This window comes from Podarcis melisellensis, assembly GCF_964234715.1.
Source record: "Podarcis melisellensis genome assembly, chromosome: 10".
NCBI lineage: Eukaryota > Metazoa > Chordata > Lepidosauria > Squamata > Lacertidae > Podarcis > Podarcis melisellensis.
In genome coordinates, this window is record NC_138542.1 from 41,623,663 (window position 1) to 41,641,884 (window position 18,222).

At 40.4% G+C, this 18,222-nt stretch overlaps 1 protein-coding gene and 1 long non-coding RNA gene across 2 annotated transcripts in view; one reads left to right on the top strand and one right to left on the bottom strand.

Moving 5' to 3' along the window:
- Positions 1 to 18,222, bottom strand: part of LOC309379406 — a 356,632-nt gene that overhangs the window by 311,564 nt on the left and 26,846 nt on the right. The window lies entirely within an intron of this gene.
- The window catches only part of LOC309379401 (uncharacterized protein), a 101,097-nt gene that overhangs the window by 28,572 nt on the left and 54,303 nt on the right, over positions 1 to 18,222 (top strand). Inside the window, exons 3-4 of the mRNA XM_081928512.1 lie at positions 7,728 to 7,863; positions 11,217 to 11,341. Of these exons, the coding sequence (XP_081784638.1) occupies positions 7,728 to 7,857 (130 nt within the window). The 3' untranslated portion in view covers positions 7,858 to 7,863; positions 11,217 to 11,341. The remainder of the gene's footprint in view (positions 1 to 7,727; positions 7,864 to 11,216; positions 11,342 to 18,222) is intronic.

Below are 18,222 nucleotides of genomic sequence, written 5' to 3' on the forward strand. Positions count from 1 at the left end.
ATTCCTACCTGGCCCCTGCCCCAAAAGCAGACGACCCCATGACAGGCATAGCAAGGTCAACACGAACAACCCTAAATGAAGGGAGAGTGGGCGGGCAATCCAATGAGCGCAGCGAAAAGAGGAAGCTCAATGCTGTGCACAGGGGTTTTAACATTTCAAGCTGTCAGTCACAAAATGGCAGCATCAAAATCTCCCCCACGACAAGGAGAGCCTAAACACAGCAGTGGCCAACTCAATTTTACCCACCCAGCAACAGTGGGGTGTCTTGCTAGCCACCACCGCAACATGTGCTCTCCATGAAGGAAAACATGCTTTGTCTAAATGCTTTCTTTTTCCTAGATTAAGTCCTTTCTCAAGAGTTGCTTGTTTTGAAATTCCCAAATCACTTTTGCCCTGTGTAGTCAGTCATCTGATCCTTCCCTAGCCAATCCCCCCCATCTTATATGACTCCCTAACCTCTTCCCAGTCTTCCCTGCTGTGTCTGATAGTCCTCTGAGTAAGTAACAATGCCACTTAGTGTTTGAAACATACTGCTCATGCGGTAAAGAGTAAGAGCCTCCCAGTATAAATCTTGGGGCTTTATGACCTTGAGAAACATGTAAGCTCTTTCTAAAATGCAGTGAATAATATAACATTGCCTTATTATAACAACCTTTGGAGGATTAATTATCTGTAAAAATGTAACACTGTATATTGTATATTCATTTTAAGTGAATCTAATATTCTACCCATCTGCTCTGTTTAAAGTATATTGTCCAAGGTATTCTGTGAATTAATTTGTGTTGAAAATGGGGTTTTGATTTCTACATTATTGTTTACTTCTCAGTAGCTGGTTGAATGAAATAGCTTTGTCATATCAGTTTTATAGTACAGTGGTACCTGGGTTACAGACGCTTCAGGTTACATACGCTTCAGGTTACAGACTCTTCTAACTCAGAAATAGTACCTCAGGTTAAGAACTTTGCTTCAGGATGAGAACAGAAATTGCACACCAGTGGCACGGCGGCAGCGGGAGGCCCCATTAGCTAAAGTGGTACCTCAGGTTAAGAACAGACCTCCAGAACGAATTAAGTTCTTAACCCGAGCTACCACTGTATTGCTTATTAATTTACCCAACAATTTATATGCCACTTATATTTAAGAGAAAAAATTTCCCTTACCTTAAAACATTACAAATAAAAATCAAATAGAGAAAAACTAGAAAAAACATCACAACTAACAACTAAACAGTGAATCCCAGCAGTAAAACAACTAGAATAGAGTGAAAATTCCACGTTTTAGAACATATAGAACTAAATAAAATCTTCTGTAAAAATCAGATTAAGTATTACAAATGAAAATTAACTACAAAATATAATTTCCACATGTTAAAAATAAAATAGTTGACAACTAAGCAAAATGAAATAGTAATAGCTGCCCAGAGTGGTTGGGGAAACCCAGCCAGATGGGCAGGGTACTTAATAATAATAATAATAATAATAATAATAATAATAATAATAATAATAAATATTCATTTTGAAAACAGTCTAAAAAGGAACATCCTATCCCTTTCTGCTTCCAAGATTTATATAATGATCCCCAAATAAATTTCATTGTATGGAAGGTAAATAAAATGTTTGGAAGATTTTCATTACCATCACATTTTACTGGCATATTCTTCCCACAACTTCCCACCTCTTGGGTCAAACTTTAAAAAATCAACATTGCATGTGTAGGTCCCCAGGCCACCCCTCAAATAACTTCACACATAACACGTAATTTTAGTTTTGGTTTTGGGGCACTATTTTGGCCACAACTTTATTAAAATACAAAATCAGTGAGTGGTTGTTTAGACATTGGTTATGACTATCTGTCCCCCCACCTGGGACAGAACTGACATCCCGAGGTCCGATCGGTAGCCAGTAGAAGAGAAAGTCAAACTGGGGGGTCATTTGAGCTAAGCGTCGGACCCACGCCGCTTACCCCAGCAGCTCCCCGAAAGCTTGCCTGCCCGGTCCTATAACAAGGATTCCCATAACAGGGATTGGGCAGCCCTGGTCCCATAACAGGGATTGGACGAAATCATGGCAAGCCCCAGGATTCCTTTAACGGAATTCCCTTCAGCGCAATAGGAGGGGCAGGCCCAGCCTTACCCCTCCATCACCAGCATATTATAACCAATGCCTAACCGCAACCTTACAAGTTGTGACGAATTGCTGAGTAGTAGGCAAAAACCAAATGGCACAGCCAATCACCAAATGGCAAAATTCCTATTAGGCCCCTGCCTAATAGGGCGGGCGGGTGATCCGATGCACTCTGCAAAGAGAAAGAGAAACCAGAGTGCACCAATATTTAAAGACTATGGTCCCACCCACCCAATTTGCAACATACAATTTGCCCCAGCAACCCGGTTACCCAATCATGATGCCAGGCAACAACTATTAACCTGCCTGGCAACAAGAGGCCTGGCCTGGTGGCCCACACCGCAACACGTGCTCTCATTTATTGGAGAACACGCTTTATGGAAAACTTTCATCTATTACCAAAGTGTAAAACAACTCAAAAAATTCTTACAAGGTTACCCCCTCGTCATATCTCCCTGTTCCACAGTAACCTGTAGCTTCATTTATCCACAGAAGCGAAGCCTAGAATAATCAGCTTCCCACCAAACAGATGATCCTCAATCAGTGTCAATAGGATGCTGGGAGTGATCACATCCTTTTGCCATGATTAAAATAGGCTTTGGCCGAACAATTGATGGAACACCTGTCTGGCTGCAGACAGGATCAGGAGGCCCTCCTATCATTAGACCCTCCAAGCTTGCTAACCAATGGGAGGTAGCTTAGCTACTCATTGAAGCTAGGTGGCCTATGCCTCTTCTTGGAATCGAAGAGTGTCAAGTGCATAATAGTTGTAAGAGTGGCTGCAGGTGGCATTGTGCTCATCTCCCAGCCAAACACAGTCGGCTAGAGTTTGCCTTCCCCATCTGCAGCCAGGCATTTCATTAAATGCTGTACATGCCTAATGATTGTATGCTGTTTTGGACTTTTGAAATTGAGTTCCCAATCAGAAGCAACATTGCCACAGCCTGGTCTTCAAAGAGGCTTTTGCACCTTTTATCGCTTCTGGGAGACGGGGAATATGAACATGCAAATTTGTTTGCCATTTTCAAGACTGTTTTCAGTGCTGAATTACCAAATAGGCAGAGTAGGCACCGGTCTATGGGCCCCATGCTTTTTAGGGGCACCGCAACAACAGATCAAAATAATATTGATGATCTTGAAAGAAAATTATAATCAAGCTTTCTTAGTTCAATGTTATCCCACTCAAGCATGCATACGAGCCTCAATATTTCAACTGCCCCGGGACTTCCACAGGGTTTAATCCAGCACTGACTGTTGTGATAGAAGGAGCTATGTAAATCCTCCTTCTGCATGGCATATAGCTAGTCAAGACAAAGGGGGATTTCTTTGGCTTGGGGGATTGTAACTGTAGTGGAAAGTTGAAATGCATTACGGTAGCTTTAATATGTCTGTTTCCTCCCCAGCTTTGCAGCTCTTAAAGAGATGGGGGTTTGCAAGTTTTTGAGATCCTTCAGGATAACAACTTATCACTTATTTATCCAAATTATTTGTATATCACTTTTAAAACAGAAGTCACCAAGGTGGTGAACATCATAATAACTTAAAGACACACATGGAAACACCAGTACAGTATAACAATTAACATCTGTCACATTGAATGTAAGCCTGACTAAAAGATGAGCCTAGTCTAAGATGACTAATATTGGAAGAACCAGAATGCTTACTGGCTTTTAAAATCAGCTGTTATTATAAAATAAAGCCACATCTCCATTGTGGATATAAGCCTGTTTTCAGGCTTATAAATGTAGTCCTTCAGGTTATTAAAGAAAAGTATAGGAACTAGTGTTGTGTGAAGGTGCTGGGAATGTTCTACAGATCATTCTTGCTCTTGAAGCTCCACTGTGCTCAGTGGGCCTTATTCCTATATATGCCTCTTAGTGTCCTTAAAGAGCTAAGCATTTTAGATTCCAACTGGGAAACGCTATGATTTATACCACTTCTGAGTTTGCAGTGTAGAGAATCCAACAAATTACTGCTCAACCTACGCTAGTTTATTTGGGTAATTTGTGTACTGTAATGTTTTCAAAAATCACATAAATGCTCCTGATTCAACAAGCAAATGTCCACCCACCTAGCACCTAATCATTGTCTAGTTCTTTCTGTCTGGTCAGTATGTTTGCTAAGAAGATTGGCTCCACATCAAGGTGTTTATAAAGCACTTATGTGATATCTAAAAATATTGCTGTGATTTTTCAGCTCTGCTTACAGAACCATTTACACTTCCCTTGTGGTATAGTTAACAAGCAACAGCTTCAGATAGGCTCTGTTTATACATTTCAGAAGGAGTCCTAAGCAGAATCCAGATCCTGAATGCTTTATTTTTTGTTACTTTTCTATACCACCAGGTATACTTTTCTATACCTGGGTGGTTTATATATTTGCTAATACAAAATAGAAATTAAAAACTTTCAACGAAGGAGAGTCCACAACCACCCGAAGGAGACCATTCCAAATCATTGAGTTGGAAGTGAATCCGTGGGTTATCTAGACCAACCTCCTGCAATTCAGGAATCTCAACTATCAGTCTCAACTAATGATGGAATGCTCTGTCACATACCCCTCAACTGCCCCAGGAAAACTGGGACAACCCATTTTTTCCATACAAGAGTGCGGTGGCCATTTTGGGTGCTGTGATCTCGTGCCATTGCATGATCTCCTTTGGGTCACATGACTCCCCCTGGAGCAAGGCCCGGAAGATGCAAGGAAATTCTCTTTGTGTGTCTAGTCTTGCCCTCATGCTATCTTTCATGTTCTGTCCTTGAGCCCAACAGGAGAGCTTCATGGGTGCCCTCCCAAACCCCCACTATGTTTTGCACCATTCAGGTTCTACTTTGTCTCTATGAACTGCATGACTTGTGCCGTCCCTTTCTCACACTATGTTGACAAGCAGGACCAGACTGGGGGACAAGCTCTGGATGGATGTGTCAGTGAGTGCAAGGGACAGATGAGATACATCTAATGGCTCCTTAAAATGATCATCTGGATGTACTGTTAAAACCAGTGACATCACTGAAGCTCATAATCGGATGCTGTAGAAACCAGATGTGTTATTTCCCTCAAAAGTTCTTCTACAGCTCAGAATGAAAGTCTCACTTTTGTATGCGCCCAAAGGGTACTTTTTAAAACTTTAAATATACTCTTAGCCCAAGTCCTGGATCCCAGTTAGGGCTTGCACAAACCTAAGGAAATCCCCACCACCACCATCTTAGAGGTTTATTAAAAGGCTTTATGGGCTGGTTGACAAGCCTAGTGATGCTCCAGAAGATTGTGTGGTATTGGGGGAGGGAAATGTGCAACCCCTGAACTTTCAGGAAGCTTTCAGACCCAGATAGCGGGTAACAAAAGCAAAGGTTTTCATTACAGGCAGTGCTCGCTATCCTTGCCACCCATGTTTTCATGACTTGTGTAGCATGACCAAAAGAGTCAAAACTTCCTCCCAGGTGCCTACTTCTTCAGGGCAAATTACAGCAGTAATTACCCAGTTCCGAATCACAATGAGCGGAATTAAATCCTCTTGAAAACCATTCCACAAAATTTAGTAATCCACCTTATGTTAGTGATTGATAGCCATTTACAAGGTGGTCACTTGACCCTCTATGTGTCCACACAACTGCTTCGATTTGTGGAACTGATGCTGTTGCAGTTGCTTTGTAGTATTTATTCCACAGCTGTAAGAAATTAAACCTATATGCTGGAACTCCTTGCCTATTGTCATCAGTCAGACACCTTCACTGTACTCTTTTTGGCACCTACTTAAAATATGTTGGTTTAGGCATTCAAGACATGTTGGTTTTAATTATGGTTAAATGTTTTCACTGTTTTTATTGACAATTTTAATGTTTATTGTAAACTGCTTACAGTTTTTACTATAATCAAGTAGTATATAAATATTGTTAAATACATACCCAAGTCCTACCCAACACCCTGGTTGACTGGGGGTAATTCTTATTTTGCTGCAGTGGCCTGGTTTCTAAATCAATGATACTTACATTGATTAGAAAGTCACTTTAAAAAGGCTTTCTCCCACTTTCTGTAGTGTGTCTATGACATTTAATTGTGATATATTGGCAACTAGAATTCCAATCCTATAAGCAAATACTTGGTAGCAAGCACTATCGAATGAAATGAGAGTTGCATCTGGGTAACTGTGTACAGGGTCATACTGTTAGCCACAGATACAGATGCAAATTCTTCTCTATCATTCTATAATGTGACATGTTTGATTAAGTCAAAAGGCTTTTTGCAGCTTTTATTAGCAGAAGCATTCAAGACCTGAACTGACAATGACATGGAGAATGGCTTAATTTAGAATAAGCTTGAAAGAAAACAAATACATAGTGTGATGAAAATTAATCAAGGGAATATCAAGTCAACACTTTAATATGAAGATAATTATGTTTGGCAGAATGGGTGTTCTTCTGGATTTAGCTTTCATACCTTAACTCATGCTTTGCCACAGATTAACTGTTCTGTTCAAACAAAGTGCATTTAATGTGTTCTCTGTCAAATGAGTACTACACCTGCTCAGAAATCTGGCCTTATTTTGAATTGGGTCCTGCTTTCATTGAGCTTGGCCTGACGTGACATGGGGTTCACACTCTGCTCCCACTACTATCCAGGATCTCTACCAGCCCTCTAGACTTCCTCATGCAAAAGAAGGAGGAAACTATAGCCTGAGGAGGAGGTAACCTGGTGGCAGGGGAGACCCCTCACACACATCAGAGAGGACTTGCAAGTAGGGATGGGAAAATCTGTTAATTTTAGTTTCTCTTGTGCTCTCATTTTTCCAATCTTAAATTCACTTATACACATTTACACATCAGTCTGCAATTTTTATTTTTTGTATGAGTACAATTTTGAATGTATTTTCCCCAATATACACATTTTTTGCAAAGCACTTTCCTGGAATATAATACATTTTTATGCACACTTTACCCAATCATGTGTTTTTTTGTACACGTTGCTTGACTGGAGAATGCATTGCAAAATCTGGAGAAGGGCAATTTCCAAATGTATGGGTTGTGTGTCAGCTGATGTATTGTTTCAGAAAGTGTGAATTTTGTTTGCCTTAAAACGTGAACAGAATTTCTCTCTCATCTTTACTTGTAAAGCTCAGTTGAAAATGATGTGACTCATTTCTTGCCAGGGATCTTGGGACTCATAGTTTTTTTTCCAGCTAATGAGAAGCTGTGTTGAGCCCCTTATCTATAGTAGTGAGTCCTGTCTGCCACATGTTGCCTTCTTCTGTTTCTTTTCTTCAAAGAGGTTCTGTTTTGTTGTTGGCTTAGGAAAGGTGCATGGCTGGGGGACTTGCAGGAAACTGCACTTCCTCCATTTGAGCTTTCCAAACATTCCTATTGACTACTCAGAAAGCCCCCTTTACCCCCAAGTATTCAACAGGAATGTTGAAAAATCAAAATGGTTTCTGGAGTAAGCTGTGTCAGGGGTGGCCTCACATGTCACTAGTTCCTTTTCAAACTACAATGTCATATTTGTAGTGGAAAATAGCCTTTGTCCTTTCATTCCCCCCCCCCCACATTTGCAAAGAAAGAAAGTTATCCAAAATAATCTCTCTCACACACACCTTGTCTTTTCGCTCTGCAGAAACTACAGGTTTATTGAACGGCTCATCGATCCTTCTGAGTTGAATCCACTTAGAGCAAAATGGCTGCAGGAAATCTGCTCGTATATTCCAGTCAGCCCCACAGAACGGGGCTGCTTTCTTCAGGATTGAACACAGGTGTGCCAGAAAACATTGGAAACATAACTCATTATTGATTTTTCATTAATGTTTGACAAGTGAAGTTGGAGGCAGAAATACAATGACCGTTACCCTTGATACAAAAGATTATATGAAATAAATGTCACTGTGAAAATCTCTTTAGTATACCAACCCATAAGCCCAGCCCTTCACATGTTTACTAAGGTGTAAGTCCCATTGAATAGGGACGCGGGTGGTGCTGTGGGTTAAACCACAGAGCCTAGGACTTGCCGATCAGAAGGTCGGCAGTTGAATCCCTGCAATGGGGTGAGCTCCCGTTGCTCAGTCCCTGCTCCTGCCAACCTAGCGGTTCGAAAGCACATCAAAGTGCAAGTAGATAAATAGATACTGCTCCAGCGGGAAGGTAAACGGCGTTTCCGTGCGCTGCTCTGGTTCGCAATAGCAGCTTAGTCATGCTGGCCACGTGACCTGGAAGCTGTATGCCGGCTCCCTCGGCCAATAAAGCGAGATGAGCGCCGCAACCCCAGAGTCGGTCACAACTGGACCTAATGGTCAGGGGTCCCTTTACCTTTAGGTCCCATTGAAGAGAACACGTGTAAGACTTCTGCCAGCAATCTGTGGCCCTCCAGTTTATTGTTTTCTAAACATTTCTTTAATAACTGGGTGAATGTTCCAATTCTCCAGCTGTAATTAGTTGGGTAGATTCTATAGCCTTTTTTTGTTTAGAAGCAACAGGGCTTGGCATTTTGTATCTTCACCTAAAAGATCTCAGGTCACAGAGCAGGGAAATGTTTCTGCATGGAAAAAATGTGTGAAAGTTGGTAGAAGGAAAACTGGTATGCAATGGTGAGTTGGGTTTCCTCAGCTTGCTGGACTAGGTTCTATAAAGTCTTCTAGTATTCACTGAGTTTCCATGTTTAGATTTCCAAAACATTTTAGTGAAATGTGCCATACACATAGACCCACATAGAAATGGGCTTATTAACACTTTGTCTCTGTCTCCTCTACTGCATTATGAGATACAAAATACCTATAACCAATTTAAGGAATGTTGGAATTTGTAACGTTTTGAAGAGATGTTTGATAAACACTGAACATCATAAGCCTTGTTTCAGCTGTTTGCCGTTTGTTTTTTATTTGCCAAATAGCTGCCTCTTCCATTTGGTTTTATTAGCATTATTTGATTCTGACCCAGTCATTCTGATGCTTTTACTGGAAAATTTACTCTTTGTCAGTGATGTGAAAGATGAAAACCATTAGTACATATAAGCACTGAAACCCAAACCAGTACTTGGTATTTTGCAGGACCAGGAATGAAATTCCATTAACTTTGCACTGAACTATCAATTATCTAAAATGTTTAATTTGTGGAGCATGTCTAGCAGACTGCAAGCATTATTATTTTTGTAGCTTGTATTGTGTGTTTGCAACTGCATTTTTGAAAGACGATCAGGGCTCCTCCAACTGACCTATTTATACAGCTTTCACCCTGATTTGCTTGCACAAAGTCTGTGTGATGTTCAGACTATGCCCAGTCTTTATTGAGCATTTCATCTGATTTGTTATATGACAATGAGCTTTCATCCTGCTTTGCTTGTGAGGAATATATACATATTCTCCTTAACCATTCATTCTTCCCACACTTTTTAGTGTATTTGCCCCAAAACTTCTCTAATACAAAGATCTGTTGGTTTTTTTTTAAAGTGCAGCTCTTGTGCTAGGCTGACAAAGCACTTTAATCTACTTTTATTTTGCAAACCTAACGTTCTGGTGTGCACTTGAATTTCTCCTGCAAAATAGTGATGGCCTGGAATATTGTTGAGATTGGCCAGAATAGTTGCATTAGAATTTTGAGGAAATACATTTTCCTTCAATAAATAATCCCATATAGTCCAGTTACGTAAACTTTGCGATACGTAAGTGGCAAACCCGGAAGTATATTTCTGGGTTTTTGCCGCGTGCATGCGGTCATTCCGGTTGCAAAAACATTGGGATCCTTCCAGACCTCCAGAACGTATCCCGTCCGCAACTGGAGGTACCACTGTATTTTTAAAAATTTCCACAATGAGAAACTTATACTTTCTGGCCCCCTACGCGTCTCCAAGAACATATCTATCTGATCAAGTTCCCAACCAGATCAGCTGTGAACTGGAGCACCTTTCATAAAAGAAGAGCAAGAACTTCTTGGTGATACTTAACTCGGGATATTTAATGATCCCCCAGGGTTGCCATATTTCAAAAAGTGAAAAAAAGTTCTTTTCCCAAAATTGTTGAGTTGCCATATGTCTGAATTTTCCCAGACATTTTTAGCAACTTCCACCCAGACGCTGCTTCCAACTGTAGTATTCAGGCTATGTTCAGGAAACTCTGGACCTATGGCAACCCTGATTTAGTCTCTGTGCACTTTAGGAACTTGGTTCTGTTTTGTATGCGGTGCTGAGCATAGAGATATAGTGATATAACTGCATGGAACTGAACTGAAAGAAACAAAAGCAGCCTGTGGGTTCAGAATGGCAGTGTGATACTGCCTGCATGTTCTTGCATTGTTCTCCATGCAACTAGAAGCCAAACATTCTAGCTTATTGTGGTTGATCAGGAATTGTGTATGCTGCCTGATTGCTCCTGCAAGTGGCTTCTTATTATGTCCAAATCAGACATGGTGGTCTTGCTTTTATCGTTTCAGACCTATTGCTCACTCTTCACTTAAAAATGAGGCACAAATTGGAACTGCAACTAGGTAAAATAGGACAAGGGAACACCCTATATTTATATTGCTTTTGCCAATGTGCAAACCTCACCCATATTGTGGTCCTCTGTTCTCCCCATTTACCCATTTGTTTTTTAGTTGGGTGGGTTAGGGCTCCAGGACAGGCTGAAGAATGAGACTGTGTGGTATATGGGAAACTCCACATGACTCTCAACAAAATTCTATGCAGATTTATCCTGTGAAATGTTAATTCCTAAATGGTACCTAGTCATAGTGGATTCCAAACAGGAAAAAGTGGCACCATAAAGCCTAAAAACACATTTCTTGGGGTGTGAGTTTTTGTATGCTGTGTTGTACATCTGATTAAGTAGACTGAACAACACAAAATTTATACCGCAGTAGATATGCTAAGCTTTAAGATATGCAGGACTTCCACATCTCTTGGTCTGTTGGTCTTCCAATAGATTTTAGTACTACAGCCTTTCTCTCTCCCCCCCCACTCCATCTCTCTCTCTCTCACTCACTCACTCACTCACACACACACAGTCCCATTGATAACAAAATGCACTCTAATTTGCTAGGGAAAATATATTTTCTGGCTAGGCTGTCCTATATTCTATATTTTCCTCCCTAGTAATTTTCCTTGCTTTGTTATTTCCTTTAGCTTTCCAGCAATGTTGTGAATGGAAGAATATCCGCCATGCATGTGTAAATTGTAGGAGACGTCTTAAAGAATTTTATAGATCTCCTATCATGTGTGCGCACAATGTCACTCAACTTTACTGCCAGGTAAGGAATTTGTTTTGATTAAGTTACAAAAAGCTGAAAAGATATAATGTTCTTTTTAAAGCTATAATTTTGAAGTATAAGTGGGTGCATCCCTATGTTTCCCCCTGAAAAAATTATGAAGAATTGGAAAGGCGTTCACTCTTAAGGATAAATTGCACTCAAGAGACGGACATGATGGTTTTTTAAATGCAAATATGTCAGTAAAAGGTTTATTCAGCAGCATTTTCTAAGTTTTTTTGTAGTGATTTAGGGAGTGCCATTTGAGCTGCAGTTGCTAATTATTCAGCTGATTTTAATGATCACTCTGTATAAGGTATCATGGGGGGGGGCTACCTGAGACCAATTCTCTGCAAAAATAAATAGAAGTGCAGGTCATGTGCTGGGTGTTTATGCAGATCAGAGTCAGAATTATGCACATAGGTCTCTATGGAATGGGATTTTGAAGGTATGGAAGTCCAGGGTTGGTTCATGGTATGACCTTGAACATCTTACCATGTGCTCATTTAATCTGAACAAGGTTAATTACAAGGACATACAAGTGGTACGGAGTGTTTTTAGTAGCAAAAAGATCAAGGAAAAAGCAGTGCCAGAACTCATGTCTTGATAAAAGTGCTGTGAGTGTCATCACAAAATGGCTACCAGAGGCAGCAAAGAAAGAGGGGATGGTACTCTGTACAGGTAAGTACTACCACAGAAAAAGCACTGGTGGTACTCAGTACTAGGACCCCTAAGCTGAGGTATACACTTCGTTTTGAGGATAGCTGCAGAGATTATTAGCATCTCATGTTGTAAATCAACATGAATTATTATTTCTTACCACCTCTCTGCTGCTTTTGTAGTGTCCCCTTGGGATGATAGCTATCTATGATGAGTGATTTGACAGTATTTGACATTAAAATTGCTAAATGTAATTTCAGTTACTGACCTGGTTCACACTCAGACCTGGAAGGTTTGTTTGTGGTGAGTAAGGAGAAAGCTTAATCATGAGTCTAGGTTGGGACAACACACCAAACCAAACTTTGCATTAGCTCAGTGTGGCATGGGAGTAACAAAGATCGGGAGGAGGAGCAAATTCACTGCAAGTTCATCTCTGGAAACCAAACATTCATGTTGTCTCAGTAACCTATAATGTATATTTCAGTGCTGAGACTCCAATTTTATAGACCTACACCTTGCTTTGTGCAAATATTACCGGAAAATGCCATTTTAAAGATGTGTTAGTATTTCTTACTGCTACCGTTCAACAGCTCTGAGTTGGCCATGACATGTCTCCCTTTTTTCTTTTCTTTTTTGACACAATTGCAATCTGAATTAGTGGAGGATTGTACAAGTTTCCCGTCCTATGCCACATACCTATATGTGCCAGATATGTCATTCCATGGTTCCTGATAACCTGCTAAAATTCAGCTTGCTGTCAGAAGGCACCTGAAGCTTCTGTCATAAGTTGAGTCAGTGAAAATACTAAAAATAATGAAAGATATTGAAACAATTTCTTGTTTGACATGTGTTTTGGCACGTGGATGAAAATCAACTTGTAACGGGCACATGAGAGTCTCAACACAGTACTGTTTTATGGTTGGGCAGACTTTTGTGTAAAAAGATCTTCTACAAATGGATTCCACTCAGTCTGGAATGAAGGAAGAAGAATGAGCATTGGCCGAAGGATCAGCCCCAGTACCTGTCCCTGGCCACACCCCTGCCCACAGCCCATTGGCCTTCCAGGCAGGGGCGGGCCAATTACACCCTGTTACTAGGTGGGTGGCACCAGGCCAGGTAAGTCTTGCACGGGGTCGCAAACTCCGCCCACCCGTTGGGAGGAGGTGAGTGGGAATTATAAATGTATTCCACTCAGTCTGGATCCCAGTGAGTTTCCAGGCTTTCATGATTATTCCAGGGAGAGTATTCTAGAATGTAACATTCTTAACATCTCCTCAAACAGACCTTACAAATTTTCTCTTGGAGTTATCCCAATTGTCACCAGACAGAAGATTAACTAATTTTCACTTTTTGAAAAGAACATGAATATATATATAAATGATTATTTGTTTACTTTTGCTTTCCTTATCTCTGCATTTAAACACAGAAAAGGTATGTGTGCAGAAAGGATGTCTTGCTGCGTCCTGCAGCTGTGTAAAATCCAGTAGCAAAATCATCATCAAACCTTTTATTGGTATCACATACAAACATCCATAGCACATCATGGAATGGAAACAAGATGGCGACTGAGACAGCAGCCTAGTCAGAGCTCCCGCCTTCCATTAAGCTTTCAAGTAGTTTTTAGCCACTTCCTAATTCTAATTTTATATTTTTAACATTTTACTGGCTGCCTCATCACCTCTCCTTGTTTTTAGTTTATTGATGTAACATAACAACAGTAGCAAAATTCAACTCCTCAACTCTTTTGGTTTTTTAAAAAAAGGATTCTCTAGGTCCACCCCTACTCTTTCTGTGTGCTTGGGGGCAGATTTGTGTTTAATCACTTGGATCTGCTGCCATCACTTTGACCCTAATTTCAATTAGACTCCAGTTCTATTTTCCGTATTGCGGACTTTGCAAGCTTAGCTGATGGGTTGGCTTCTGCCATGATATAACCACTTTGCTACACTGATTGGAATATTGATTGCACTGTAGCTGTCAATATTTCTGCAGAGAGAGCAAAGCCGTAGCACCTTTATTGAGACCAACCTCCCAGCCCTACAAACAAGATCTTTCTATGCTGATGTGCATTTAATGCAAAGTGCAGTACAGCCCCCGCCCCAGCTTTCTTGAGATAGTCTGTTCCTCTTGAGATCCTGTCTTTTTATTCAAGAGAAACACAGCAGGCACACGGGACAATTTATATTCTGGCTGCTTCTCTCTGTGTTGTCTTCCCTCTAGCCGAGCAGAGTAATAATGGCAGTAAAGTTGCTACTGTTTAGTGACAGAAGCCCTTCAAAATGTTGCAGGGTAGCCTTTTCAGTGGTGGTGTTCTGGTTGTGGAATTCCTTCCAGAGGCAAATTTGCACCATTGCGAACAGTTTCTTCTTCCTGTACTTGGCCTCTTCCCCACCCTTTCATCCAAGACAAACAATGGACAGTACACAAATAAAATTTGGCTCTGCACCTATGTCCATTGAGCTAGGAGTAAGCTCTATCAAATGAAGTGAGACTTCCATCTAACTAAACATGCACTGAATTGTCACACAAACTGAAGTCCCATTGAAACCAATGAGCTATCCATTAGCTGCAACTAACAACTTTCCAATTTGGGTGTGACTTAAGCACAACCTTCGCTGGACTTGGGCCTTTGATTTTAATCTCTCAAAAGCTGTGCAATTATGGGAAAGGACCTTTATTATATTTTATTTGTTTAAATATATCGTGCACCACTTGATTACAATAGTCTCTAAGCAGTGAACAAAAGATACAATACAGGAAAGGTAGAAACTGGTTGAAACTATAAAATCATACTTCGATTAAAATGCCTGCTGAGATTTTAAAGAGTCTTCAGTAGGCTGATTATAACATCAGCATATATTCTATAGCAGCATTCATCAGATGGAGCTGTAGTCTAAAACATCTGAAGGCATCAGGACGGTGATTTATTTTTTTTTAAACGCTAGCATAAGCAACACATTTTGATATTTCCAAAGCTGCAAAAGATAGACATGAACATATGCAGCTATAGGCTTATTTGCATCTGGGGCTGATGGCTAGGAATTGGGGAGAAATTTAATTCAGTTTGCATTTAAAAGTGAACCTACCTACTTCTTACTTTCCAAAATAATATGTGAACATAAATCACAGCCTTTCTTCGAAATTTGCACTTCTCTGAATTTTGTGGCATAGTTCTCTAGCCATGTATGAGAATAACGTACCAAAATGCATTACATTGGCAAAATTGCTTTAAAAACGTGTGTACTGGGCAAAATTGCATGCAGAAATTTGTATTTTAGGAGACATGCACTAAAATGCTCATGCATTTTCAGGAGAACTTTAAAAAAAAATAAAAATCATAAGCTGCTATGAAAATCTTAAGGGTGGAAAAATGAGGAAGTGAGAGAAACCAAAACCTACACATTCACCCATCCCCAACGATGGCTAAGGAGTTAAGCCAAAGCCTTCACAGGAAAGGTGGGTTTTAATAAAAGATTTCAAGTCAAAGTCAAAATGAAGTATTCTGGAAGGACATTCCAGGGCCTAGAGGACAGCAAAGGAGAAGGGATTAAGTAGATCCCAGAGCAGAAAACATTGAGATTATATAGAAGGGTAGATTTAGGAGAATGAGGGCTGGCAGCATGTTTGCGAAGAACAGGAAAAGGTAAATGAGATTTTGAATAAGCAATAAACATTTGTTTGATATATTTATTTTGTAGGCTTCCTGCAATATTTGCTCCTTATTATATTTCACACCTTTAAAAATATTTGACTGTTCCGCTCTCCATATTGTACCATCTCCTGTACAATTCTTTATATTCAGTCATTAAGATTCCATTTTTCATCCAGATAAGCATGGGATATCTGAAATAATAGATTTATGTGGCAATCCCCATTCTCTCCAAAATCATCCTGACTGGCATTGATAGGATACCCTAATTTTCACATCTGTTTTGATTTAGAACTATGCTGGCACTTCTGTTATTTTTTACTGAGAGTTCTGTCAGGGTAGCCCGTCTACTAGTACTATCCTGCTTCTCTTAATTAGCATCTCGGTTGTATTGCCTGAAAGAAGATGGAACATTGTATTATTATTTCTGACCACATCACAAGTTGAAGCTATGTTAGGTTTGCAAGTAGCAACACAGACAAGTGGAACTACCCAGCCAGAGGCAAACACTTGCAGCCCCTTTCAGTTCAGTCTGACTCACACACGTGCTTAACTCTCATCCATTAAAATCTCTGTATTGCCACATGAAGACTTGAATATGGACCATGTGTTACTGAAGTTCTGACATACATCAGTTATGTGTATCTTCATGATGCAAAGCTATCTTCAAAGAGCATTTGGGCATTTATTCAGGGCATTAGAGGGAAAGTGGCAAATAGTGCCAAAGAAATTGGCTATAATTCAACAGTTAAGCATTTCTCTTGCAAGATAATAGCGATGGTACCCAATCTCAGAATAGGAGAGGGTGTTGTCAAAAATCAAATTCTAGCCGTTTAAGCTGCCTAGAAACCTTTAAGCTTAAGTCTCAGCTTCTCAAAAGCTTGGGCCTAGTTCCAAAAGGGTCCAGGAAAGGTGACAGGCCTAGTTTGGGTAGAGTCCACATTTAAATTTATTTATTTATTTAGGCTTCATTTGAATCAGGCCCAGATTTATTTATGCACGCATTTCAGTCCCACGGGTGCAGTACTTGGGGCAGCTCGCAACAATTTAAAATCACACAGTTAAAATACAGTAAGCTGTAACAAAGGCAAAGATCACCAGATAAAAACACAACCGTTATAATAAAACAATAGGATACTTAACATGTGGATTAAAAAATGTATTTACCAGCTGGCAAAAGGCAGCCAGAGAGAGGGCCACAACCTATGCTTCAAGTGGCAATGCATTTCTCAGCATCGCTGCAGCCACTGACAAAGCTTTATCTCATGCGGCCACAAGCTATGAATGGCATCCAACTAAGCCATGCTCACCCGTTGCAATCCGTGGGCTTAAGTCTGTTGGTTTCATTGGGTCCACCCCAACTTAGTTGGATCCATCCATTCTCCAAAGTTAGATCCATTCTGAAGCAGGCTGTGAGCAGCTCACACATGTTTGCAAGATAAGTTTTGTAATGAACCGATTTACAATTTCTACCAGTACTGGAGAAACTTTGACGGAAAATTTGTTTCCAGTGTTCATTTTATATTTTCAGTGAAAATACTATTTTCAGTGGTCACTTTTTTTTTATTTCTGCTTGCTAAGCTTTTGTCTGTGTATGGACAGCGGAATATTTCACCAATTATAAAACGAAGCAGGAACTTCATGGCCCAAGGAATGCTATGGGGATTGGAGTGTTTCATTAATTTATAGGCTATGTTTAAAGCCAAGCCCTTTGCTGGCAATCAAAACTTGCTATCGCCAATGGGCAGGCTCTGCCTGCTCAATAACACACTGGGGATTAAATGAAGATCCTTCTTGTGTTCCCAGGAAATAATTAGGCAGAGCTGATTTATATAAGCACTGGAATCTGTCTTCTATTTTCTTATTTTAAAAAGTTATTGAAAATCAAAGACAACCCTTTCACACGAAAATCCACTCTTTATTTCATTCACTCCTCCCAGCTTTGTTAATTTCAGGAGTTGAATTTGGAAAAGAAAAAGGCTTTTAAGAAGTGGTTATTACTAGACAGCTAAGAGTCAAAAATGCTGGCTGATCCACTGCAATTCAACCACGGATGTATCAATAGAGCATGACCTACCTTCTCTTTATTCTTGGTATACAGCACTGTTAGCATAGTCTGGTCAGCTTCAGGTTGGAGGGTGCCCTTCCTGAAGCCTCCTCTGGGGGCCCCTCTCCTATTCCATTGGCTATCCTGGTGATAGTGGGGTATGGCTGGGGGTATGGCACAGGGGCAGCAGCGCTTCTGTGAGCTCCCCCAGCAGTAGGGTTGGGCGCCATTGCTAATAAATTTCCCACCATGCCACTAACATCCACTGAAGCCCGCCATTTTTATTTTTCACAGTGGCCTAGAGGGAAAAGTAAAATGGCGGTGACTCCAAGACTGGGCCTCTTATGGAAATGCTGGGCCTGAGGGTGCATTTAAAACCTCCTAAGCAGCGTGCAAAAATTCAACATAGAAACAAGAAAACAGTATCATAAAAATAGAGACACAACATAACAAACCAGTAAAACAATGTTTGAAACACATATACATAGAGGAACTCAGTAATAACAGGGTCTGACCTGATGAATCAAG